Below are 26,094 nucleotides of genomic sequence, written 5' to 3'. Positions count from 1 at the left end.
CAGCGCCCCGCCCCCGCTCGCGAGAGAACTCGCCCTCCGGCCAGCTCCGCCCCTTCGCTTTCTTTGTTTTCCTGCCGAAGATCTCGCGGGAGTTGGGCGACAAATCCCGCGAGCGCAGAGCCGCGGCTGGCCCCGCGGCTCTCGCGATACTTGAGCGAGACCGCTTCCTGCCTTCCTCCCCGGCCGGCCCGCCTGCCTTCCTCCCCCTCTTCCCCGCCCGGCCTCCCCCTTCCTCCCCCGCCGGCCCCCTCCCCGCAGGGATAATATGGTCTCCGGCGATGGACGCCCCAAAAGCAGGTCAGTTTCGGGCCTCCGAGCTGGGTCTGGCAGCCGCCCGGGCGCCGTGCTCCTTGCTGGTCTCGCCTGGAGTCGCGCGGCGGGCGCCCGGGCCCTCGGGGCCTGCCTGTGGGGCCGCCCCTGGAGCCCGGGCCGCGGAAGACGGGACTCCCGGCCGCCACCGTCCCGCGCGGCCGCCGCAGGCTGGGCCGCCCCGCCGCTGCGCTTGACCCGCACCCTTCCCCGTCCCGTGGCCGCCGCCTGCCGCCGGCGCCTTCGCGGCCGCCGTCGGCAACACTGGGGGCAGGGAGAGGCCCCCCGCCGCCCTCCGCCCGCCCCCCGCGGCTGAGCGCTGGGGCCGGGGCCCGCGTCTCCGTGCTCGGGTCCCACGCGGCTGCGTGTCGGCTCCGCAGCCCGGCCTCGGGCCCCTCGGCCTCTCTGTGTCTCTGGAGGCCGCGTGAGGGCCACTTAAGGTTGAACGCCGGTCAGTCCGTTCCCCGACCGTGTACTGCAGCGCCGTCTCCGCTCCGCGTCCTCCTCCCGCTACAAAAAAAAAAAAAAAAAAAGAGAAAAAAATACTATGCATTCTGAAAACGGGTTGTGCTTCTGTTTCCTCTTTCTGGGTGGAGGGTCCTGCCCACCCACCGCTGTGGGTCTGCACAAAGATCTGAAGGCTCTTTCCAACCTCCAGGCTGCCTCCCCGCCGCTGCCCCCTAGAACGCTGGGAGCCGAGGCACAGTCACATGAGACCCTGCATCTTTGACTTTGTGGTTGAGCTTCAATTCGTGCAAAACCAGACGGACTTACATCTGTCGGGGAGAATATGCTAATTTCCTAGATATTCTGTTACTTTAATTTTCTGTACTAAACCCTTGTAAGGACCTAACGGAGAAGTTTTTTGTTACTGTTCATCGAATGCTTCGTAAAAATCCATCTTTTGGTTTTTTTGATCAGTCCCTCTAATGCTGATTTTGGAGTTCCCAGATTCCTGTCTCTGCAGTTTTCAAGACATGTCTTTTCCAGAATGTCCCCGTAGCTTATTTAAATCATTTTTAGAGTCTCTTTCCAGGTATTGTGTGTGAAAACGTTTCTGGAGTGAATTATCTTACTGGTTTTTATTCGACACATTATGGTTTAGAGATATGCTGTCCAGTATGGTGGATACTAGCCCTGTGTAACTGTAATAAAAATTAAATAGATTAAAAACTCAGTTCCTCAGGCACCATAGCCACCTTTTGGTGCTCAATAGCCACACGTCGCTAATGGCCACTTTACCGGACAGCTCAAACATAGAACATTTGTACCACTGCAGAAAATTCTATTAGACAAAGCTAGTTTCCAGGTGTTTTCATTCCAGGCATTGTTGCTGTGTTTAATTAAAATATATTTTGTTCCAGGATACGCCTTTGAGTACCTTATTGAAACATTAAATGACAGTTCACATAAGAAGTTCTTCAATGTATCTAAACTTGGAGGCACCAAGTATGGTAATGTTGCTTTACATTTTCTTGAGTTTGTTTAGTTTCTAATAATTAAAATGCATTTGTTAAACTGAGCTGAAGAAATTTTAAATTTATTTCTACCGTGTCGTAACCAGTACACCTCCACATACCTATACCATTTTAAAAACTCCTCTTGGGAAAACTTTTGTTCAGGGAAGATGTACCTTAACTTCTTATTTTAAAATCGAGTTACTTAAGCACTAATTTTTTTCCTCAAACCAGTAATGCAGTTTTTAAATTTTTTTTCTTATTTTTGTTGGAGACTGGGGTCTTGCTATGTTACCCAAGCTAGTTTCGAACCCCTGGGCTCGTATTATCCTCCTGCCTCTGCCTCCCTAAGTGTTGGGATTATACATGTAAGCTACTGTGCCTGGCCTAATGTGATTTTTAGAAGAACCTGATTGACTGATGATATGCGATACCAATTAAATGTATATTTTGCTTTCTCTTTTCTTTTTTTCTTTTTTTTTTTGAGATGGAGTTTCGCTCTTGTTACCCAGGCTGGAGTGCAATGGCGCGATCTTGGCTCACTGCAACCTCTGCCTCCTGGGTTCAAGCAGTTCTCCTGCCTCAGCCTCACGAGTAGCTGGGACTACAGGCACGCGCCACCATGCCCAGCTAATTTTTATATATATATTTTTAGTAGAGATGGGGTTTCATCATGTTGACCAGGATAGTCTCGATCTCTTGACCTCTTGATCCACCCGTCTCGGCCTCCCAAGGTGCTGGGATTACAGGCGTGAGCCACCGCGCCCGGCCTTCTCTTTTCTTTCTTTCTTTCTTTCTTTTTTTTTTTTTTTTTTTTTTTGAGACAAAGTCTTGCTCTGTTGCCCAGGCTCGAGTACAGTGTCATGATCATAGCTCATATAGCCTTGGACTCCTGGGCTAAAGCAATCCTTGCCTCAGCCTCCCAAGTAACTAGGCCTACAGGTGCATGCCAACACACTTGGCTAATTTTTATATTCTTAGTAAAGATGGGTTCTTGCTGTGTTGCCCAGGTCTCAAATTCCTGACCTCAAGCGATCCTTCTGCCTCAACCTCTGAAAGTGTTGGGATTACAGGCATGAGCCACTGTGCCTGGCTTATTTTACTTCCTCAAATGAAGAGTGCCCACATCTCTTCTTTTTGCCATCTGTTGAATAGGAATCACCAACAGGACCCACTGACTGAGTTGTTTTGCAGCGTTGGACATTGTTTGTGCCAACCTGCATACCTACAGTTTTGGCAGACATTCTCATTCACCTGATCGGGGTCAAACCTTTCCCTGTGGTCTCAGAAGAGTGAATGTGGCTGACCTACAGGGCATTGATTGGAAGTTTTGACTTTACTGACAGTTGAGTAACTCTCAATTAGGCCAATAGTTTAAAAGACCGATTATTGTTAGTGAACTTTTCTGTGACAGTGACATGAAAAGATAAATTGAATGCCACATCTGTTGTAGTCAGTTTTGGTAGGAGCTTTAACCTTGTTTATTCTTGCATTATTTACTAAAGATTGTTTTTTTGATTTTTCTGTAGATTTTGAGGAATTTAAATATTCTTGACTGCTATGTGTGATATTTTTTGTGTATTGTGAAATACAGATATTTTGGAGTATCTTAGAGAATCCCCATTTTGGAATTAGGTTGTCATTAAGAAATAGTTTGCCAAAATGAGAGCAATATCCCTTACCTTCCGTGTTTAGCTGCAGTGATTCGTATTGATATGTTTGTTAAAAGAGGTTGGTCATTTTCTTAATGATGTGTATCTTTCATATTAATTTTATCCCTTCATTGATGAGTTTGCATTAATTTTGAAAACAGCTAAATTGATTGTTTACAAGAATAGTCTTTTGATTTCACTTTTACTTCTCCAAAATAATCTAGTGATCCTGGCTTGTAAGTTTTTTAACTCAAATTCCATAGCTTAATAAATTAAAGGAGCACATATGATGTTTTGAAGATTGAGTGTAAATACTTTGTGTATAATCTGTAGAAATGTGCTTACTTGAAAGATTACTTATATTTTTCAAGTTTAGGGAATCAGTAGGAAACTATCAAAAACAACTGTAAAATGCATTGAAAGGGAATGATTGATATAATATGGTATGGAAGTTAAATTTTCTCTGGGAAATAAGCTGTCATAGGCATTTGTGCATAACTTTACAGAGTACGCCCGTACTTAACATTATTCCAGAATTACCAGTTTTTGTAACCATGATAAATGTAATAGAATACCTGTGAATCTAAATAATTTCAAAACAGAAAGTTGGTTTTTATTTATGTGCGGTCAGTACCCTGGTTTTTATTTTATTTTAGTTATTTTTTTGAGACAGGATCTAGCTCTGTCTCCCAGGCTGGAGCACAGTGGTGTGATCTCAGCTCACTGCAACCTCCGCCTCCTGGGCTCAAGCGATTGTCGTGCCTCAGCCTCCTGAGTAGCTGGGACTACAGGTGTGCAGCACCCGCCCAGCTAGTTGGAGAGAAGGGGTTTTACCATGTTGGCCAGGCTGGTCTCAAACTCCTGACCTCAAGTTATCCCACCCACCTCAGCCTCCCAAAGTGCTGGGATTATAAGAGTGAGCCACTGCGCCCGGACCTTCTTGGTTTTTTAATAGAGTGATTATTATGAGAGGTGATTAAGTAATAATTACTTAAGTAATTTCCTAGTAATTAAGAAGGAGTAAAATTTGAAGAATGGACTTTGAAAGAAAGGAACAACTTAGGTAGAAAGTATTTTGCTCGTTTAGCCTTAGAACAAAAAGTACTTACTGCATTTTTGAAGGGATCAGATTGAATTGCCTCCTAGAGATATGCTTACTAGAAGACATTGCTTTGGTAGTCACCAAGGTTCGGAGCCAGTCTTCTCTGCCCTCGTTCCGCATTTTGTTGCCTGCCATGTTGAGAGTGACTGCTTTAACGAGTAACAATTAATGAAGAGAATGGCCTCTATCCCTCATAAATGTTGAAGAGTAATGATAATTAAGAAACATTGTTCTAAGCTCCATGCTAACTGTATCAGGGATCCCTACAGCTGTAAGAACTGAAAACCTGCTGTCCAATGACTTTAAGAAATAGGAGTTTATTTTTCTTACATAACAAGATGGACAGACTAGGGCTGTGCAGCACCAATTTCAGCAAGGATCAAGGCTTGTCCTGTCTTACCATTTTGCTTTTATTCTTTTGGTTGCATCTCCAGGCATTATGTCCATGTTTCAAGCAGCTGGAGGGGCAAAACAAAAGGAAAAGCCCTCTCCAGGGGCCTTTGCCTCTTTGGCCAGAGTATCAGTGGCCACTGTTATCTTCAGGAAGGCTGAAAGGTGGAGTAATCATGATCTTCTCTTATCCATGGGAGATATGTTCCAAGACCCCCAGTAGACACCTGAACCTATGGGTAGTACCAAACTGTGTATATACTCATTGATGTATATGTATTTTCCTATACATACATACCTGTGATCAAACGTAATTTATAAATTAGGCACAGTAGAGATTAACAGTAGCTAATAATAAAATAGAACAGTTATAATAGCATACTGTAATAATAAAGTCATGTGAATGTGGTCTTTTTCTCTCTCTAAATGCCTTATTGTGCTGTGCTGCAGGTAACTGAAACCACAAAAAGCCAAACCATAGATAAGATGAGAGTACTGTATTTTATCTCTACAGCCTTTACAACAGAGAAAGGAAAGGGCGGAGTGGTTGGGAGTGGGTGGTGAGTGAACCAGCCTAGACTATCTGCCTTACCAACCTGATGGCCTCTCTTATTCTGACTTTTGATAGAGTTCAACGCAGATTATTTGATTTCTGCTTTTTTACTGCCATATTAACCTTTTGCTTTCCGAATTTAGACTCAAGGTACAGGTATCTCTGTGGGAATGGGCATGTCTTAGACACTGATTACGTTTTAATCTTGCATGATTTCGCTTGTGGGAATGTCTTGTCTTTTTGTTTGTTTGTTTTTGAGACAGAATCTCACTGTGTCACCTAGGCTGGAGTACAGTGGCGTGATCTTGGCTCACTGTCACCTCTGTCTCCAGGGTTCAAGCAGTTCTCATGCCTCAACCTCCCAAGTAGCTGAGGCTTACAGGTGTGCACCACCACGTCCAGCTGATTTTTTATTTTTAGTAGAGATGGAGTTTCACTATATTGACCAGGCTGGTCTCAAACTCCTGACCTCAAGCAATCCTCCTGTCTCAGGCCCCCAAAGTGCTGGGATTACAGGCATGAATTACTGCACTCAGCCAGTTGTGGGGAATGTCTTTAATATTCTGGAGTTGCCTGTCTGGTGCTCCAATTTGTTGACTAGAAACATCATGTAGTCAAAATTTAGGTAGTCTCAAACGTAGATATTGAGTAACTCCTTTAAAAAAAATTATAAAGATGGGGGTCTCACTGTCACCCTAACCAGGAGTGCTGTGACATGATGATCGCTCACTGTGGCCTCGAACTCCTGAGGTCAGGAGATCCTCCTGCCTTACCCTCCCGAGTAGCTGATTTGGATGACTCTTCAGTAGATCTCTAAATTCACAACTATCACTATTTTTACAGAGAGGAGAGATCAGTGTTGTCTAGAGTAGTGAGAGGCTGCTTTCTGAAGGGATTGAGACTTGAATTGCTGTTAAACAGAGGATATATGTATGACGGAGGGCAGTCGGCACCAGAGAGTTAGAATGAACAGCATACTGGAAACACGAATGGCTATGTTGAATGAAAGGGAAGATAGTGGAGAGACTATCCTGGCTGGAGTGAAAGGTTTGTTTTAGAGAGTACCTATTGTTGGCACCAGGGCCTCTGGTGGTGTAAAGACCCCTGATCCCCTTCTTTATCTCAAGTCACCTCATTCACCCTTTCTTTTTTTCTTCCTGTCTGCTTGCTTTTTTAACCACAGTACTGCTTAGTCCTACAATAGAGCTGGGACCTAGTGTCCAAATCCTACCTTGCAGCCTTTGAAAGAAAATCCTGTATTTAACTTTTTAGGAGAGTTTTTATTGCTTATAAGAATCACAGAAAGACGGCCGGGCGCGGTGGCTTAAGCCTGTAATCCCAGCACTTTGGGAGGCCGAGGCGGGTGGATCACGAGGTCGAGAGATCGAGACCATCCTGGTCAACATGGTGAAACCCCGTCTCTACTAAAAATACAAAAAATTAGCTGGGCATGGTGGTGCGTGCCTGTAATCCCAGCTACTCAGGAGGCTGAGGCAGGAGAATTGCCTGAGCCCAGGGGGCGGAGGTTGCGGTGAGCCGAGATCGCGCCATTGCACTCCAGCCTGGGTAACAAGAGCGAAACTCCGTCTCAAAAAAAAAAAAAAAAAAAATCACAGAAAGACAAGAACATTGCAGACAGTACAGAAAGTCTCATTTTTCTGTGTGTAGAAAAATACATGCCGATATGCTCCTTTTAATGAAAATAGGGTATATGTTGTTTTGTAACCCTTTTTTCAGTTAATATATCATGAACATCTTTCCATGTCATTGAATACAGGTATCCCTTGCTATCTGAATCTATTTGGTTTCTGAGTCAAGGAGCATGAACTCAGGTAGAAAGGGATACCTGTACTTCTCTACAGCTTCTAATAGCTGCACAATATTGCTTGTATGAATGCCTTAAGATTTAAACAGACCTTTGAATATTGAGGCTGATGGTAACTTTTCTGTATTTATAAATAAAGCTTTGCATGTGCTGATACTCACATTTTTGTGCAGGCTTGTTACTACATAGAATTGTTGGTTTGAAAGTATGTTATTCCCTCCACCCTAACACACACTTTTATTTATTTATTTATTTTTGAGATGGAGTCTTGATCTGTCACCCAGGCTGGAGTGCAGTGGTCCAATCTCAGCTCATTGCAACCTCTGCCTCCTGGGTTCAAGTGATTCTTCTGCCTCAGTCTCCCTAGTAGCTGAGATTACAGGCCTCTGCCATCATACCCTGCTAATTTTTGTATTTTTAGTAGATACAGTGTTTTGCCATGCCGGCCAGGCTGGTGTTAAAACTCCTGACCTCAGATGAGCCACCGTGCCCTGCCCGGTTGCGGTCTTTACCTTGGACTATAAGGAATAAAAGCTCACTCAAGTAAAAAATATGTTGCAGTTTCCAGACATCCAAAGACAAGAAAGTGTAGTCAAGTTTTATGGGAACCAGAATTTCTAAGCCCGAGGCAGTGTTCTGTTTGTCACTTGAAGGCTGCCTGGTTTATTTTCTGTTTCTTTTTGAATATTTATTCTCCCATCTCTACAGCCTACTTCACTCACTCATTTTTGTATAATGCCCAGTATGGCCACTGCTGACCGTTCTTGTATGTTACGCCTGGATTACCATCCAGTTAAGACTCTATCGCTAGGTGACTCTTACTTGTTTTGTTTTGTTTTGTTTTTTCCCTCAGGGTCTTGCTCTGTTACCCAGGCTGGAATGCAGTGGTTCGATCATGGCTCACTGCAGCCTGGACCTCCCAGGCCCAAGTGATCCTCCTATGTCAGTCTCCTCGGTAGTTGGGACTACAGGCACATGCCATCATGCCTGGCTAAACTTTAAATGTTGTATAGGGACAGGGTCTCCCTATGTTGCCTAGGCTGGTCTTGAATCCTCGCCTCAAATGATCCTCCTGCCTCAGTTTTCCCAGAGTGCTGGGGTTACAAGTGTATCCATTGTGTCCGGCTCACCTGATGTTTTATTTAACGTGTTTTGACTGCACTTGTCAGGAGTCTGTTGCTGGGCCGCTTATCTTGCTGAAAGAGACACAGATCTGTTCATCCTGTCTCTTACGTGGGCTCTTGAAAAGACTGGGTTGGGTAAGCAATGAAATTGTTTGCAATTTGTACACATAGTACATAACTTTCTAAGGATTGCCTTTACCTCACATCATTCTACCAGTCCATGTACAACCACGTACTCACCAACCCTCCACATTTTACCTTTGCTTTTATCGCCAACTTCTACTTTAGATTAGGCCCTTCTGGTTCTAAGGAACAGACGCTAGTTCAAGTGAAGAAGGATTTATTGTAATGATACAGTGCTCCCAGGCCAGTGAAATGTGGCTGTCCTTCAAGAAAGTGGTGGTGGCCCAGAATTAAGGAAATTCTTTATTATTTTCACTCAGGACCTTCAGATTTCTGCCCTGTTCCACTCTTTTGCTTCCTCCACTTAACTATACACAAGGCTCCTCAGCCCACTTACTTTGTACATGGCCTCAAATAGCAACTTCAGTCCCTAGTTTAGCTCTTAACACCTTTCCAGTTCAGTGTCTCTGTGTCCTGATTACACAGTTCTGAGAGGTGATTCTCACTGGCCCCAGCGTCTGCTTTCTTACAAGACTTTCGGTCATTAGCCTGCCAGGGGAATGGCTTTTGCTTCGCTGCTGTAGCCCAGGAGGCCACAGGACACTGAGAACAGTCCATTCCATGGGTAGCAGTTTGGACAGGCACCATGAAGGACGTCTGTTGTATTATGTTCGCAAATGATGCCAGTTTACATGCTTGCCAGTAGTGAATGAGAATGTGTTTCCGCACCTTCATCAGTAGCAGATATTTCTTGTTTGCTGAACTTTTGTTAGTGAAGTACGTGAGTAAAAAAAAAGTATTTTTTCTTCTACATTAAATTGGGGAGTTTATTGTGAAGAGTTGAAGGAAATAAGGAAATTGACGGGATCTGATTGTGTGGTCAGATCAGACTCTTGGTTCCCTTCAGTAGGCATGTTGTAGAGCCCATGATTCTGACTCAGCTAATTTTCCCTATTTCTGTTTTCCTTCTTTTCTTTTTTCTTTTTTTTTTTTTTGAGACAAGGTCTCTCTTTGTTACTCAAGCTGGGTTACAGTGGTGTAGTCATAGCTCACTGCATCCTCTACCTCCTGGGCTCAAGACATCCTCCCACCTCAGCCTCTCATTAGAAACAGGTACCACTACACCTGGCTAGCTTTTTTTTTTTTTTTTGAGACAGAGTCTCACTCTGTCTCCCAGGCTGGAGTTCAGTCTCGGCTTACTGCAACCTCCACCTCCCAGGTTCAAGTGATTCTCCTGGCTCAGCCTCCCAAGTAGCTGGGATTACAGGTGTGTGCCACCACACCCTGCTGATTTTTGTATTTTTAGTAGAGGTGGGGTTTTACTGTGTTGGCCAGGCTGGTCTCAAGCTCTGACCTCAGGTGATCCACCCACCTCGGCCTCATTTTTTTTTCAATCTTTTGTAGAGATGGGAGGCTTGAGCCACTGCCCAGCCTCATTTTTTTTCAGTCTTTTGTAGAGATGGGAGTCTCCTGAACTCAAGTGGTCTTCCTGCCTTGGCCTCTCAGAGTGCTAGGATTATAGGTGTGAGCCACCATGCCTGGCCCATTATTTTGCTTTTCTTTTTCTCTTGGTTTCTGTTTGTTTCCGTCTGTTTTCTGCCTTCTCCCTAAGTCAAGTTCTGTTAGGCATGGCATTTGTGCTTGACTACTCCTTGTGCCACTGGCCAGACTCTAGATTGGTTGTCTGTTGGAAGGCTGGCTCCAGGCCCCAGCCATTCATGCCAGGGTGGCAAGGCTACCCAGAGCCCACCAGCAACTGGTATAAGAGAATTCCTTACAAAGAGGGCTGTGATATAGGCATTCTAAGAACCTGACAGTAATCGTGAAAAAAAAAAAAAAAAAAATCTTATGCAGGAATCTGTTTTTTTCTGCTTCCTCAGACTCTCAGTGGCAATGTATGTATGTATTTGCGACAGTCTCACTCTGTCACCCCGGCTGGAGTGCAGTGGCGCTCACCGTGACCTCTGCCTCCCAAGTTCAAGTGATTCTCTTGCTTCAGTCACTTGAGTAGCTGGCATTACAGGTGTGGGCCACCATGCCCAGCTGATTTTTATATTTTTAGTAGAGATGTGGTTTCAGCTTGTTGGCCAGGTTGGCCTCGAGCTCCTGGCCTCAAGTGATGTGCCTGCCTCAACCTTCCAAAGTGCTGGGATTACAGGCATGAGCCACTGCACTGGGCCCAATGGCAATATATTTAAAAAGAGGAGAAAAAAAGGTCAGAGTTTGTTTATTTATTTATTCGAAGAGACGATGTCTTGTTCTGTGGAGGTCAGACTTTCTTTATTGGAAATCAGCCCTGTCCCACCTGGTTCTGGTCAGAGACAGAAACACTTCTTTGACTCTAGTCAGACATGGTCATGAGTTAGTCTTGTTGCCAGGTCTGATGGGATTACAGGGCCTTCTAGAACAGCTTCCTAATCTTATCTCCAGGCCCCTAGACTTCCAGGAGGGTTAGCTTTACCCTGTAGCTATGTTAGCTGGTTCCTGCTCTGGTCTCCTAGCCCTCTTTCCCCATCCGGACTCCAAAGATACAGTCTCTTTGGGGCTTTTGGCAGGCCTAGAGAACCTGTGGCTTCAGAGTCTTTTCCCCTTCCTTCAGACTGATGGGTTTCTCTGTTACATTTAGTTATCCAAAGCCTGCTTACTAGAGTACTGATATTCCCCATGGGTAATTTCTTCACTACTGCTTGAACCTGGAATCTTCCCTTTTTACAAATATCAACACCCTTTTACTTCACTATGCTGCTTTGTGATAAGCAGGGAAGATAGTTTTAGATCTACCTTATACAGATAAAGAAACCAAGGTTGAAAATACAACTAATTCGCCTAAGGTCATAACATATTTTATTATCTTCTGATTTCAAGACCATGCCTTTTCTCTCCAATACGTTCTATTTCCCAGTTGAGTAATGTCATTATAGTGCTAGTATTTGTGGAGTGTGTATTTACCGTATCCAGTTCTGTAAGCTCTGTTACACTGGGCCAAGGTGCCACAGTTAATTGCCGTTACCTACTAAGCAGTGGGACAGAAGCATGAACAAAAATCTTGATTCCAAAACCTATGCTTATTAAAGCCTAGTACAGCAGGGGTTGCAGGCTCATGCTCACAGGCGCCAGGGAGACAGCATAAACAAGCGAAATGCTCTAGTGGGAGTTGTGTGGCAAACAGGAAGGCACATATCCTGTATAGAGAGGTAGGTGCTTACAAAGTTCCAGCAGAAGTATAAGGTTGGTGGTGTAAAGTTTTCTGATTTTTTTTTTTTTTTTTTTTTTTTTTTTTTTTTTTTGACTGGGAGTGGTGGCTCACACTTGTAATCCTAGCATTTTGGGAGGCCATGATGGGAGGATTGCTTGAGGGCAGGAGTTCAATGCCAGCCTGGTTAACATAGTGAGACTCCATCTCTATTACTATGAAAATTTACATTTTTATATTTTACTGAAAAACATTTAAAAATGAAAAGGGAAAAGTTTTCTGATTTTTATCTTGAGAAGCCAGAAATTTGGGTTTTCATGTGAAAGACCTTTGGTGTTTTAAATGTTGGCAGTTAAATTTAAAATGTTAAAACTCTGCAGAATAAGTAAAACATGTCTGTAGGCTAGCAGACATGAGACAGTTTGTGACCTCTGTAGAGACATACACTGTATTTTCTAATCTTTGCAGCAGCTGTTTAGCCTTGAGTAGTAGAATCTGCAGTCCTGGGAGCCTGGGTTTGTCTTGCATCAGATGCTTCCCATATACAATCGTGGACCTCAGCTTTTTTTTTTTTTTTTCAGAGCTTGAACCACTTACGGATCTTCCACTAAGTTACTATTCAAAAGGATATTTATTGTTACCAAATTATTTCAGGAGTGTGGTAAAACGAATTCTTACACTTAACCTGTTTAAATTGCCAGCATCCTGGTTCCTCCATGATGTTTTTGACGACCTATCCTTGAAGGGTTAGCTTTGTAGATTCATAGAATTCCAGGCATTCGTGATTAGAAGAGGCAGATGTAATTCAGTCCGTTTTTTTACTTGTTGCGGGAGTCTCTCAACACCGTTTAATTCATTCAGCTAATATTTCGTGAGGACTTACATCTCTCTAGCAAATGAAAGATGGCTAAGATAGTATCCGTGCTAAAGCAAGTAACACAGTTTAGTAATGGGGACATACATGGAAAACACGTGTGAAGTACGGTACTAGGTTTGTTGTAGCAATTTGGGTCCAGTCAGGAGATAGAAACCACGTAGTAGGTTAAACCGCATAGTAGGTTAAACGGAAGAAGCTAATTATACATAATTATTAGCTGTAAGAATAATTGTAATATAGGGAAACTGTATATGGTACTGTAGGTCTAAGGGAGAATACCCAAAGGACAAACTTGGAAGAGGTTCAGAAGTCAGTGGAGTAGGTGTGGGTTGGGCCACAGATAACAGAGAGGTATGCTGGTTTTGGCCAGGTTGGAGCTGGTCTGGATTGCTGGGTACCCTCTGGAGTACAGGCAAGGGATCTGACGATGAGCAACCAGCAGTGTGGGTGTGCCTTGGGAAGACAGATGCTAGTAGGGGGCAGGAGCCCTTCAGAGCTCACGGGCCATGTGGGAGCTTGCAGAAGGAGGGACAGCTCAATGTGTGACCTTCCAGCCAGCTTACAGATGGAGTCCATGGGCTGTCAGGGCAGCGGACCTTCTTTACGGGAGTGTCTTAGTCCAGGTACTGGCACAGACAGGAGACCTTAAGAGCATATAGCCATATAGGGACTCCGGCTCCCATGTTGAGGGGGCTGTGGTGATATTAACGTGTGTGTGTGTGTGTGTGTGTGTGTGTGTGTGTGTACACACAATGTAACAGTGTCCACATTTGGAAGTTCTGCGTAACTTGATAAACTCTTATTTCTCAAAGACCTATAAAGTAATGAGCAGACTGGTAGAAGCTTATTTCATTCTAATCTTGCTCTGTTCCCCAGGCTGGAGTGTAATGGCGCGATCTCAGCTTACTGCAACCTCCGCCCCCCAGGCTCAAACGATTCTCCTTCCTCAGCCTCCCAAGTAGCTGGGATTACAGTCATCCACCACCATACCCAGCTAAGTTTTTATATTTTTAGTAGAGATGGGGTTTCACCATGTTGGCCAGTCTGGTCTTGAACTCCTGACCTCAGGTGATGCACCCACGTTGGCCTCCCAAAGTGTTGGAATTACAGGCGTGAGCCACTGTTCCGAGCTTTCATTCACTTTTGAGAAACTTTCTGCCAAATACGCACATATGAATAACTACAGTTTATCACTTCTTTTAAGTAAAAAACAATGTTCTTTGAAAAACAAAAGGCTATTTTAGCTTGCGGCTCAATTGTACAAGAGTCTTTTTGCAAGCAACTGTTGTACTTCAGTGTTAAGCAGAAATACTCTACAAATATTTTCACTTTTCTCACACAGAATATTAAGACTTGACCTCCTCAATTGAGATAATAAACAGTTTTTCTGCTTCGTAGGGACATTTTTAAGTGAAACTGGTATTTTGTGTGATTATAATAAACAATATGAATACTACAGGTTGAGTATCCCTAATCTGAAAATTTGAAATCTGAAACCTTTTGAGCACCAGGCTCAAAGGAAATGCTCATTGGAGCACTCTGGAGTTGTTTTTTGTTTGTTTGTTTGTTTGTTTAAGATGGAGGTTTACTCTTGTTGCCCAGGCTGGAGTGCAATGGCACAGTCTCGGCTCACTGCAATCTCCTCCTCCAGGGTTCAAGCAATTCTCCTGCCTTAGCCTCCCCAGTAGCTGGGACTACAGGCGTGAGCCACCGTACCTGACAGGGTTTCACCATGTTGGCCAGGCTGGTCTCAAACTCCACTGGTGATCCACTCACCTCGGCCTCCCAAAGTGCTGGGATTACAGGCGTGAGCCACCACACCTGGTGGATTTTGGATTTTTGGATTATGGATACTCAGCCTGAAGTGCAGTTTGGTGCCACTGCTTGAGTCCTGCTAAGGCATCGGCAGTTTAGGACCACATTTTGAAAAGCACAGTATGGGGTTGTAGGGACCACCTGTGGAACCGAAGTGAGAGATGATGCAGTGGTGATTTAGACTAGGTTTAATGGTGCTGGCGGTAGACGGCAAAAAGATACGGGAGAGGCATTGGCGAAGGTGCCCCGATGTTTCGGCATAAACACCTGGATGAATGGTGGTGCTATTTACTGCACCAGGGAATGGAAGATGAGGTGATGACAAGGGGAAGGGGCAGAGGGGAAATCACTGAGTTGAAGTTTTAGGTACTAGTGAATTTGGGAACATAACCAGTATTAAAGTAACCATGTTCAGGAGGAATCAGGCATGTGGTTTTGAAGCTTAGAAGACAGACTTGGACTGCAGAAAATATTTTTGAATTATTATTGTAGATGTAGTGAAAATTGAAGCCATAGGAGCAGTGGCATTCCCTGAAGGAAACAGTATAGAGTAAAAAAAAAAAAATGAGCCTCAATATGAACTCTGAGGAACTCCTAAATTTAAAGATCAGATAAAGGAGTAGAGGTTAACAAGGAAAATCGGGCTGCCTGGAAGTGGTAAGAACTGCTAGGGAGGCCTGGCTCGGCATGGTGGCTCATGCCTGTCATCTCAGAACTTTGGGAGGCTGAAGTGAGAGGATCTCTTGGGCCCAGGAGTTGAAGAACAGCCTGGGCAACATAGTGGGAACCTGTCTCTATTTAAAACAAACAAACAAAAACCTATAAAGGATTTAAAATTTTACCTTCCGTTCAAGTTAACAAGTTAGCCTGATGTAGTTTCATGTGTGTTGGCAGAAAGGCACCTGACTCTTGGGTCAGAGACGATGGACGGTTTATTACTCACAGCAGAGCATTATCCTTAATACCGGTATTTATGTTGGTTTCCCAAGCTCCAGTTTCTGTAGGGTAATGTTGAAGAAGGCCAGGTAACACCTGCACACACAGGGGTTGTGTTACAGAAAAGGAACTGTGGTTTAGGAAACCCAAGTCTTTTTATAATAGGTAGTAAGCATGCTTGCTCTTTGCTCCAGAGAGAGATGCTATTGTATATTCCAAGACTATTCAGTATATAGACATCTCTGAAAAAAATAGTCTGGAACAAAGGCAGTCATTGCCTCTCTTCACAAGTCGTGAAGAAATGTGAGCTGGGAGACATGGAAAATTGTCTTCCAGCAATATGTTAGAAAGAAAACTGGACGATGGTGCTATGGAATTGAGTAGAAAGAGTATTTCAAAAATCAGGTAATTAGCTCTGTTGAATATTGCTACAGGGTTATTGGGACTCTAGCTAGACCTGCTTCATTCATGTTTAAGGATAGAAATCATATTGATTAGGGCTGAGGTGAAGGGAAGGTAGCAAAGTGGACACTGAAAATACAGAGAATTTGACGAAAACAGAACTTCTGTCGTCAGCTGGGGCTGGGAGCTGTTTAAATGTTGATGGGAAGAAACCAATTGAATTGCAAACCAGTTTACAAAAAAAGGAGAGAGGAAATAACTGAGGACTCTTGGGTCCTAAGATGGTTAATGGGAATAGCATGCAAAACTCCTATAGAGAAGTTACCATTTAGTAGGAGGAAGTCTGCAGCTCCCTTAACTGGTGAAAGGGTGAATCCAGAGGCAGCAAGGCTTGTGGGTATAGTAGGAGGAAGTTGAGGCAGGAACTGTTAGTTTCTATTTATCAGTTAGTTGGGAAGTGGGGCTATGTACTGTAGGAGATAAATAGGGATTAAATTTTAAGGAGAGTGGATGAAAATAAGAATCAATTGATGTGGAGTGTAGAAATATTGGGATTTCTGGGTGAATAGTGAGGACCTGATTGAGATTATAATTGTGTATTTACCTTGGTACCAGTTTCTCTGCGTTGATGTTTTAGGAATTTTTTCCTCATTCTTCCTCCTCTACATAAAACTTAAAACCACAACAAATTGCCATTCATACCCATTAGAATGGGTATTATATAAAAGACTGGCAATGACAGATGTTGGGGAAGATGCGGGGAAATGGGAAGCCTCACACATTGCTGATGAGAACGTAAAATAGTGCAGCCACTTTGGGAAACAGTTTGGCAGTTTCTTAAAAAGTTAAATTTGCCATGTGACCCAGCAATTTCATTTGTATCGACACAAGAAAAATGACAACATTACATAAAGATTTTCAAATGATCTTACCAGCATTATTCATAGCTGAAAATTGAAAACAAACTGAATGCCCTGCAATGGGTAATGAGTAGGCAAAAATTTGATACACAATGGAATGCTATCTGGCAGTAAAAAGAAATGGACTACAGATAACAATTACAACATGGATGAACTGTAAAAAGCAGGCTCAGTGAAAAAAAAGACAGGAAACCCAGGTCTTTTATAATGGGTAGTAAGCATGCTTGCTCTCTGTTCCAGAGCAAGATACTATGATTCCATTCATATGAAATGCCCAGGGAAAGCAAAGGGTAGATTGGTGGTTTCTTGAGTTAGAGAAGAAAGGGAGAGGGACTAACAGTAGGCAGGAGAGATCTCTTGGGATGATGAAAACGTTCTAAAACTGATTTATGATGTTGATTGCACAACTTGGTAAACTTTCGTTAAAAAAATCGCTAAATCGTGCATTTGGAAAGGGTGAATGGTAAGATACATACAATATGCCTTAGTAAACTTAGGGTTTATTTTATTTATTTATTTATTTAGAGACAGGGTCTTACTCTGTCTGTTGCCCAGGCTGGAGTGCCGTGGCCTCCTGGGCTCAAGTGATCCTCCAGCTTCAGCCTCATGAGTAGCTAGGACCACAGGTACACACCACTGTACCCAGTGAATTTTTTATTTTCTTGTAGAAATGATCTTGTAACGATACCCAGGTTGTCTGAATTCCTAGGGTCAAGTGATCCTCTTGCCTCAGCCTCCCTAAGTGCTGGGATTACAGGCATGAGCCACTGTGCCCAGCCAGTAAAGTCAGTTTTAGAAAAGAGGGAATAGTTCTTGTGCAGGGAAGTGACGTGGAGTGGACCAGCTTGCAGAGCGCAGGGGTGGGGAGAACAGGATTGGTGTTTTCTTGGGCAAACAGGATAAAAGAACAAAACGGCAGTAAATGTAGGGTTTGGGGAAGTGAGAGATTGAACCGCATTGACCCTAACTGAGTAAGTAGGGAAAGCATGGATTAGCTGGTGCCGACAAATAAGGAGAAAATCCCCCCCCAGTATCAAAGAACAGGTGCGGTGAGAGTGGGGATCAGAGAGGTTCTGAAGTTTAGGGAACTTGCGAGATGGTGTAGATGGAGCATGAGAGTGTGTGTAGAGGTGAGATGGGGAGAGGAGAGAGGAAGAAAGGGAATAAATGGGTCTTCCTGAACTTTATACCTGTTCGAAAGTGGAGGCGTGGAATTAATATTATTGAAAAACAAACCCAGGCCAGGCATGGTGTCTTCTGCCTTTAATCCCAGCAGTTTGGAAGGTCAAGGTTGTAGGAGTGCTTGAGGCCAGCTTGGGCAGCATAGGGAGATCCCATCTCTATTTAAAAAAGAAAAAACTGGAGCATGTGTCCATTTTTCACATCTTCTGGTTTACTCTCTAGTGTTGTAACTCTTCTGCTGGAATTCACTGGGTGCAGTGGTGTGCACCTGTGGTCCTAGCTACTCATGAGGCTGAAGCAGGAGGATCACTTGAGCCCAGGAGGTCAAGGCTGCAGTGAGCCGTGATCAGGCCACTGCACTCCAGAACAGATCTACCTGTAGGTTTAATTTAAGGGTTAACTGGAATAATTTCTATAAGACACCTCTGTATCTGCACCTTAGTTCTGAAGAAACAGTTGCAGATGTTATTGTTGGAAACGTTGAGGAAAAGCATATTTGTTATCTTACTGAATAGCAGATGAAACCAAGTGCAACAGTACATAGATTGATGATGGTCACTTTCTGTAGGTCAGAAATTTGCAGTGGCTTAGTTGAATAGTTCTGGCTCCAGGCCTCACTCACATGGTGCTCCCTGATGATGGAGAGGCTTCAGTTCTTTTTGACATGGGCCTCGCCTCAGTGCTGGTCAGTAGTGTCATAACAGGCTGCCGGCGTCTCACTGAGTAATCTTAAGAGAGGAAGGCTGAAGCCAAAATAACTTCATAGTCCAGCTTTGGAAGGCACACACTGTCATCTCTGCCATACTCTAGTGGTCAGACAGCAGAACTGATTTCAGTACAGATTATATGAGAGCATGACGACCAGAAAGCAGGTATTAGTGGTATCATCTTGGAGATTGGCTTCCACAAGGAGAAAGAGGTTTTGTTTTTGCTTTGAGAGGGAGAGGCATATTTATTTGCATCTTTCTTGGCAGTAGGTCTCTAGTCGTTACTTATACAAATTTATACAAATTTGAGATAGTTGGTGCTTCTTCATGACAAAATGTCCAGTTAACATTTGTGAGGCCAGGTGCAGTGGCTCATGCCTGTAATCCCAGTACTTTGGGAAGCCAAAGTGGGAGGATTGCTTGAGCCCAGGAATTTGAGACCACCCTGGGTAACATGGCGAAACCCTGTCTCTACAAAAAAAAATTGCAAAAATCTTTTGGACATGGTGGTATGCGCCTGTGGCTCAGCTACTCTGGAGGCTGAGGTGGGAGGATTGCCTGAGCCCGGGAGGCCAAGGTTGCAGTGAGCCATGATCATACCACTGCACTCTAGCTTGGGCGACAGAGCAAGGCCTTGTCTTAAAAATAAAATAAAATACATTTGTGATTAGTGTTTTCTCACTGCACTCTTACTTGATAATTGCTTTTTAATTTTTAAATAAGAGTTTTTAAAAACCCCACTTGTTTGGTTATAACCAAAACAGTAGCCTTTTGCCCTGTACCCAATTTCTACTTCCCAGAGAATACTATTCTCAGTTCCCTTGAATGTCTCTTCTGGTAATTTCCTCCATGTTCTTAAATTGCCCTGCTTATACTGCTGTTTCTTGATTGTCCGATTTTAGAGTTTAGTAGTTTTGTAGTGTGAAAATGATAATTTGGCACTTCTGTGTATTTATGCAACTCAATTTTTGGTGGAATCGATGTTCAGTGTTTATATTATTATGATTATAAATATTCTTAGTTAATACGTGTAGTAAGTGATGATTGTATCCCATCTCTCATATAACTTTGTATTTTTCCTGGAATTAATGGATTGTCTTTTTTTTGTTTGTTTACTTTTTTTTATGTCCTGATAAATAAATCACCTCTGAACTCTTCAAAAGAATGAAATTCCTCCTCCTGGTATGATCATAGAATCTGTCGGTTATTTTCTTTCTTCTGTTGGTGACGTCCTATCTGGACTTTATCTTCTGCTCCATCTGGGGCTGACTGCGTTGTAGCGTGCACAGCCATTGTCGTAGAAGAGCCTGCTCTCTCTTGTTTTGGAGACTTTGCAAGATTTAGTGGTTTTCTGTTTTTTGTTTACTCTCCAGTTTTATAGAGCATATCCTCCACTAGCGTCCTAAGAAAGGGTGCCTGAGAAATACATTTTTGAGACTTCGCTTGATTAATTGATAGTTTTCCTGTGTATAAATTTCTTGATTGGAAATTATTTTCATTTGGAATTTTGAGGGCATTGTTCCATTGTCTGCTAGCTTTTAACACTCCTCCTGAGAAATCCCAGGCAATCCTGATTCCTAATCTTTGTTTTTGCTTGGCTTTCCACCCATGTAGACGTTTAAGTTTCAGCTGCCTCTCCTTTGTTCTGCTCAATCCATTAGCAGTCATCCGTCTAGTAATACTTCCTGTTTTCCAAAATTTTGTTGGCTTTGCCTCCCTCTCTTTTTTTCTAGTGGGTTTATAACTTTTATAAACAAAAAATATTCCTGAGATTGTTTTTCCATAATAATTATCTAAATAAAAGATTAATCTTGTATATAATTTCTGTGATAATATTTTCCTTCTTATTACTTCCAAATGTTCTATTAAAAAATTTCCCCTGTAATTCCCCTTGGTTTGGGGGACTTCTTATGTTTCTGATTGAGGCAAGGATGGAAACTATTATCAATTAAGTGCCAACTATTTATTGTAATTTGAGAGCTTTACATGTACTAACTAGATAGATGAGGTAAGAAAGATACTCTTCACATCTGTTAGGTAGCTGCCAATTCCATTTTAGTGAGAAAATGTATCAACTTGGTCACTTTCCAAAGGTCATTCCTGTAGTAAATAACATACAAGCTTTGAATCTAGTATTTCCGATACTGTAGTCCTTTTTCTACTTTACTTACAACTTTTATCAGTCTTTATGTGTGAAAAATTTCAAAGTGAAAGGGAAGTACATAACACTGAGTGAACCCTAATGTAAACTGTGGAGTTGGGGTGATTATGGTATGCTGATATAAGTTAATGAATTACAGTAAATATACAGCTCTGAATGTTGATCGTGTGGGAGGCTGTGCACGTGTAGGGTAAGGGGCATGTGGGCAATCTCTATACCTTCCTCTCAATTTTGCTGTGAACCTACAACTGCTCTAAAAAAAAAAAAAAAATTAAGCCTCATTATGTTGGCCAGACTACAGTAGTCTCAAACGCCTCACCTCAGATGATTCTCCAGCCTCGCCTCCCATAGTGCTAGGATTGTAAACATGAGCCACTGCTCCCTGCTGGTCATCAGACTTTCTCAGAGGTGCTTTCACTGCTTACCCCATCTAAGAGTGTCATCGTCTATCCCGAACCTTGCTCACTTCCCTCATAGCACCTGCTGTTTCTAAATATTGGTTTACTTGTTGTGGTCCAGCTCTCCGGGTAGGTTCCAACTTCATAAGAGCAAATACCATGTCTCATTTGTTCACCTAGTGCTGGAATATACTAGAAAAGTCAGTAAATGTATTCATTTTAGTGTTTTTTTTTTAAGACAGGGTCTTACCCCCGTCACCCAGGCTGGAGCACAGTGGCAGGATCAGCCTTGACTTCCCAGGCTCAGGTGATTCTCCCACCTCAGCCTCCCAAGTAGCTGGAGCCACAGGCATGCGTCGGCACACTTGGGTAGTTTCTTGTATTTTTAGTAGAGACTGGGTTTCCTTCCACCTTGTTGCCCAGACTAGGCTTGATCTCTTGGGCTTAAGCAATCCCCCCCGCCTCAGCCTCCCAAAGTGCTGGAATTACAGGTGTGCACCACCATGCCTGGCCAGTAGGTATATTCTTAATGGGGGAAAAAGAGTAGGGCAAGAATAGTCTTATCCCCACCATGTAATTATCAGCCATTTTTCAGCATTTTGCCAATCTTTTGTTTCATATATTCTACCAGTTTTTAACCTGTAAACATTCTCCCATATGCATAGCTGATGCATAAAAGGACATTAAAAAAATCGCAGTGCCATTGTTATACCTAACAAAATTAGTAATCTCTTAATATAATCTTTTTTTTTTTTTTTTTTCCTTGCTCTGTTGCCCAGGCTGGAGTGCAGTGGTGCGGTCTCAGCTCAGAGCAGCCTCCGCCTCCCAGATTCAAGCGATTCTCGAGTCTCAGCCTCCTGAATAGCTTGGATTACAGGCGCACGCCACCACACCTGGCTAATTTTTGTATTTTTAATAGAGACGAAGCTTCACCATGTTGGCCAGGCTGGTCTGGAACTCCTGATCTCAAGTAATCCACCCGCCTCGGCCTCCCAAAGTGTAGGGATTACAGGTGGTGAGTCACTGAGCCCCGTCACTTAATATAATCTGAAACTGTGTTCACATTCGGATTTTTCTGGTTGCCTCAAAAAATACATTTTTACGTTTGGTTTGTTCAGGCAGTATCCAGATAGGGCCAACACATAGTGTTGGGTTATGTCTTTTAAGTCTCTTTTAAAAAGTCTGTAATGGTCTCTTCTCCTTTTTCTATGCCATTTTTATGTTGAAAAAACTAGATTCTTTATCCTGTAGAATGTCCCACATTCTAGATTTGGCTGATAGCTTCTTTGGGGTTTCATTTTACTTTATGACTCTTTCCCTGGTATTTCCTGTTAACTGGAAGTTAGAGCTAGAGGTTTAATTAGATTCAGGTTTATTTATATACGTATTTTTGCAAGAACATGTACTATTTAGTACATGTAGTTTTTTGTTTCATCAGGAGGCAGATATCTCTAATATCTTACTTTCGGTGATGCTAAGTGAGTATGAGTGTTACCAGCTTGCGAGTTTCCCATCCACAAAATCCTAATGATTTTAGCACCCATTTGTGATCCTTCTCTAGATTCATTATTTTGTTAGGTGTTGCACATTAGTGATCTTTAAAATTACGTCATTTCTTCCACATTTACTAGCTGTGATTCTTCTATATAACAAAGTGCTTTCTCTATTTGGTTACCTGAAATAAGGAAAGGTAATATTAACTATTGATTTCCCCCCTTTACTTGTCAGTTTTCAGAGTAATGAGTTGATGCCTTAGCAGCTTTCATTGGTGATCAATGAAAGGTTTTCTAAGAGTCATTATGAACTAAGAGCTATTTATATATTTGATGGATTTTGGTGAATTATAGTTATTCCTCATTCTGATGCTCAAATTGACCCATTAGTGTCCCCATTAGTCTTTGATAACCTCTTTGGTTTCAGACACAAGGTGTCCCAGGCTCATTTTGTACATACCCTTCTCCAGACTACAATCAGCCGTTTCTCTGAAAAACTGTTTGTTGTGTATGTTTAGGAAATAGTATTTAGAAACAACAAACAGTTGTTAAGGGTTTGTTACTGTTGGGTTGTTATTCTAGGCATTTCCAGTGACAGAGCTAGGAAAAATACCTATTTTTTAGGAAGAGAAAAATAAATCAGGAGTTCCTATCCATGTTTACAATTGAAATGTAAGGACTTTTTTTTTCTTTTAACTTGGCTACTGTGATTTTTTTTTTCCAGATTTAAAAAATAAGCTTTATTTAAAAAAATGTAACGTGCATTATTGGAAACTGACAGGAGAAATGAGGAACAAAGTCATCCGCAGTCATGAGCAGCTTGACATGCCCTTCCAGGTCTCAAATGTACACACAACATCCGGTTTTATGTGATTGAGATCATACAGTGTGTATTGTGCTTTTTCACGTATCATGAGCCTTTATCAGTTCAGAACCCCAAAGCTACCTTCTGCTCTTCAGCTGCCAACCTGTTGAATAAGTCCTGCTGTGTACTATCTAGGTGGTTTAACAGTTCCATGTTCAAGATGCGTCTTTTCTATCAATTATAGCAAGATATTTACAAATTGGCTAAATCACCAGCTCTGCTTTTTATCATACATTGTCACCTCAGGACATCTATAAAGCATAGATGTTGCAAAATAAAGAATGAACTTTGTCCATAATAAACAGATGCTTTACCAAAAATGCACTTACAGACCTGTGGTTAAAATCTAAAACCTGCCCCCTGGGTATGGAGACATTAGCAGAGAGCCTTACCCTTCACCCTTTCCCTCTTCTGTCATTTCAGTGACTAAGCACAGTACTACATCTAGCTCTGTGAGGTAGGTTAACAATACCACTCCTAGAAGACAGTCCTCCCTGAAAACAAACAAAAGCGTGTTTAAAAATGTATTTTTTACTGCCTCTACTTTTAACATACTTTGAGCATTAGGACTTGTTTATCCTTTAAACAGAGCAGTATTAACCAAATTACACATATAGAAAAATGGTTGGACAATTTGAACTAATGTAACGCACAGGCACGGAAGTCCTGTCTGCCTACTTCTCCTCCTTGCCCAGTGAACACTTAGCATATTCTTCAAGACTTCAGCTTTAACAATTCCATTCCCAAACTGCAAACCCTCTTGTGAAATAACAACAACAAAAAAACTACTTAGTGTTACTTCAGCTCTCATTAGCTGCTTTGATTTTATACTTGTGTACTCTTAAAACCACAGTAACAAAAAGTACTTGCTTGCTGCTTGTTACACAAATCACAGTCTCATAATAGCAGCACTAATGACTGAATATACTTTTCTTTCTTTGTGATTCTTTTTGTACTTGGTACCAATAATGTACTCCCGAAAAGGAGGTACAGTTGAAATACTGTGTGAGATACAGGCTTAGGTTTTCAGTTTATCCTATCGTCGTTGCTTTTTATTAAAATATACATGCTAATATATTTTTAAAATTATGTATCATATACGTTCGGTGATCTTATGTTTGATTATTTTAAAATGATGTATTATTGATATATTTTTAAACTCCCTTTCTTACAGGGAAGTTAGTGTATTATAAATACTGTTCTGCCCTGCTTTTTCTCTTATATTCTGGAGCTCACTCTTTATCAGCATGTAGCTCTTCATTCCTTTAAATAGTTGCATGGTTAGCCATTGTGTGGATTACAGTGATTTATTCAACTAACCGCATATTAATTCAGCCTTCTCTTTAAATCCTAAGTAAACACTTTTGTGTGGCACAACCTGGTGTGAGAATTAAATATGACTGAAGATTTAAAAATATTGAAATCACTTTCTCAATTGTGTCCTTAAAGTAATTAATTGAATCAGTTTTTGTGAAATGAATTTTACTTACTCAAGCATTCCAATTTACTTTTAAACTTTAATCGTTTTTGATGGAAATATTTTAAATTTATTACAGACTTTAATACAGTTTAATCATTTTCTTTTTGCCATACTAGAGGATGTCTACATTATTGAATTGAATTCTGATGTTCTGTGCCCTTTAGTTTTTCAGTGAATTCCTCGAATGTCAGTATTTCTCATGGTTACAGTATGATATTCCTAAATTAATGCAGCTCTTGTGTGAAGGTTTCTCGCTCTGCTTTTTTCAGGGCTCGGAGCTTATGTATAGGAAAGTCAGTTACAAAACACCTCATGTTAACATGAATGGTGTCATCCTCTAGTTTGTTAGACTAAAAATGAATAGTTGAGGTTGAGAAAGCCGTGTATCTTTGTCTTTATCTGACTTTTTACAATGGCATGTTTTTATAATATATAGGTGTGACTGCTTGCTTGTTAATAGTAATATTTTCTTGAATCAGATGCTCTGCCTTACTCAATACGGGTTCTGTTGGAAGCTGCTGTACGAAATTGTGATGGCTTTTTCATGAAGAAGGAAGATGTTATGAACATTTTAGACTGGAAAACCAAACAAAGCAATGTTGAAGTGCCCTTTTTCCCTGCCCGTGTTCTTCTTCAAGATTTTACGTGAGTAATGGGTTTATTTTTTGTGAACGAATTCTCAGAGTGTGCTTCCTTTTTAAAATTCAGACTCCTTGGCTAGGGGTAGTTGTTCACACCTGTAATCTCAGCACTTTGGAAGGCCAAGGCAGGAAGATCACTTGAGCCCAGGGGTTTGCAGTCAGTCTGGGCAACATAGTGAGACCATGTATGTACAAAAAAAAAAAAATTAGCCAACTATGGTGGTGCATGCCTATAGTCCCAGCTACTCCGGAGGCTGAAGTGGGAAGATCACTTGAGCGCCGTAAGTTGAGGCAGCAGTGAGCTGTGGTCACACCACTGCCCTCCTGCCTGGGGTGACAGTGCAAGACCCTGTCTCTAAAAATAAAAACTAAGAATTCAGACTCCCTCTCGGAGGGCTGTGTTTTTTAATTTTAAGTTTAGTTTATAAACTTAAATTTTGCCCTTTCTAAACTGAAGCAATTCATTAAAAATTAGATACTTGTTTTACA

General features: G+C 42.1%; 1 protein-coding gene across 1 annotated transcript in view; it reads left to right on the top strand.

Moving 5' to 3' along the window:
• The first annotated feature begins 202 nt into the window (after nucleotides 1-202).
• The window catches only part of IREB2 (iron responsive element binding protein 2), a 65,639-nt gene continuing 39,747 nt past the window's right edge, over nucleotides 203-26,094 (top strand). Inside the window, exons 1-3 of the mRNA XM_039469135.2 lie at nucleotides 203-297; nucleotides 1,674-1,763; nucleotides 25,444-25,609. Of these exons, the coding sequence (XP_039325069.1) occupies nucleotides 279-297; nucleotides 1,674-1,763; nucleotides 25,444-25,609 (275 nt within the window). The 5' untranslated portion in view covers nucleotides 203-278. The remainder of the gene's footprint in view (nucleotides 298-1,673; nucleotides 1,764-25,443; nucleotides 25,610-26,094) is intronic.

This window comes from Saimiri boliviensis, chromosome 2 (genome assembly GCF_048565385.1).
Source record: "Saimiri boliviensis isolate mSaiBol1 chromosome 2, mSaiBol1.pri, whole genome shotgun sequence".
Taxonomy (NCBI): Eukaryota; Metazoa; Chordata; class Mammalia; order Primates; family Cebidae; genus Saimiri; species Saimiri boliviensis.
Note: the sequence above shows the minus strand (reverse complement) of the source record. Positions and strands in the feature narration are given on the sequence as shown.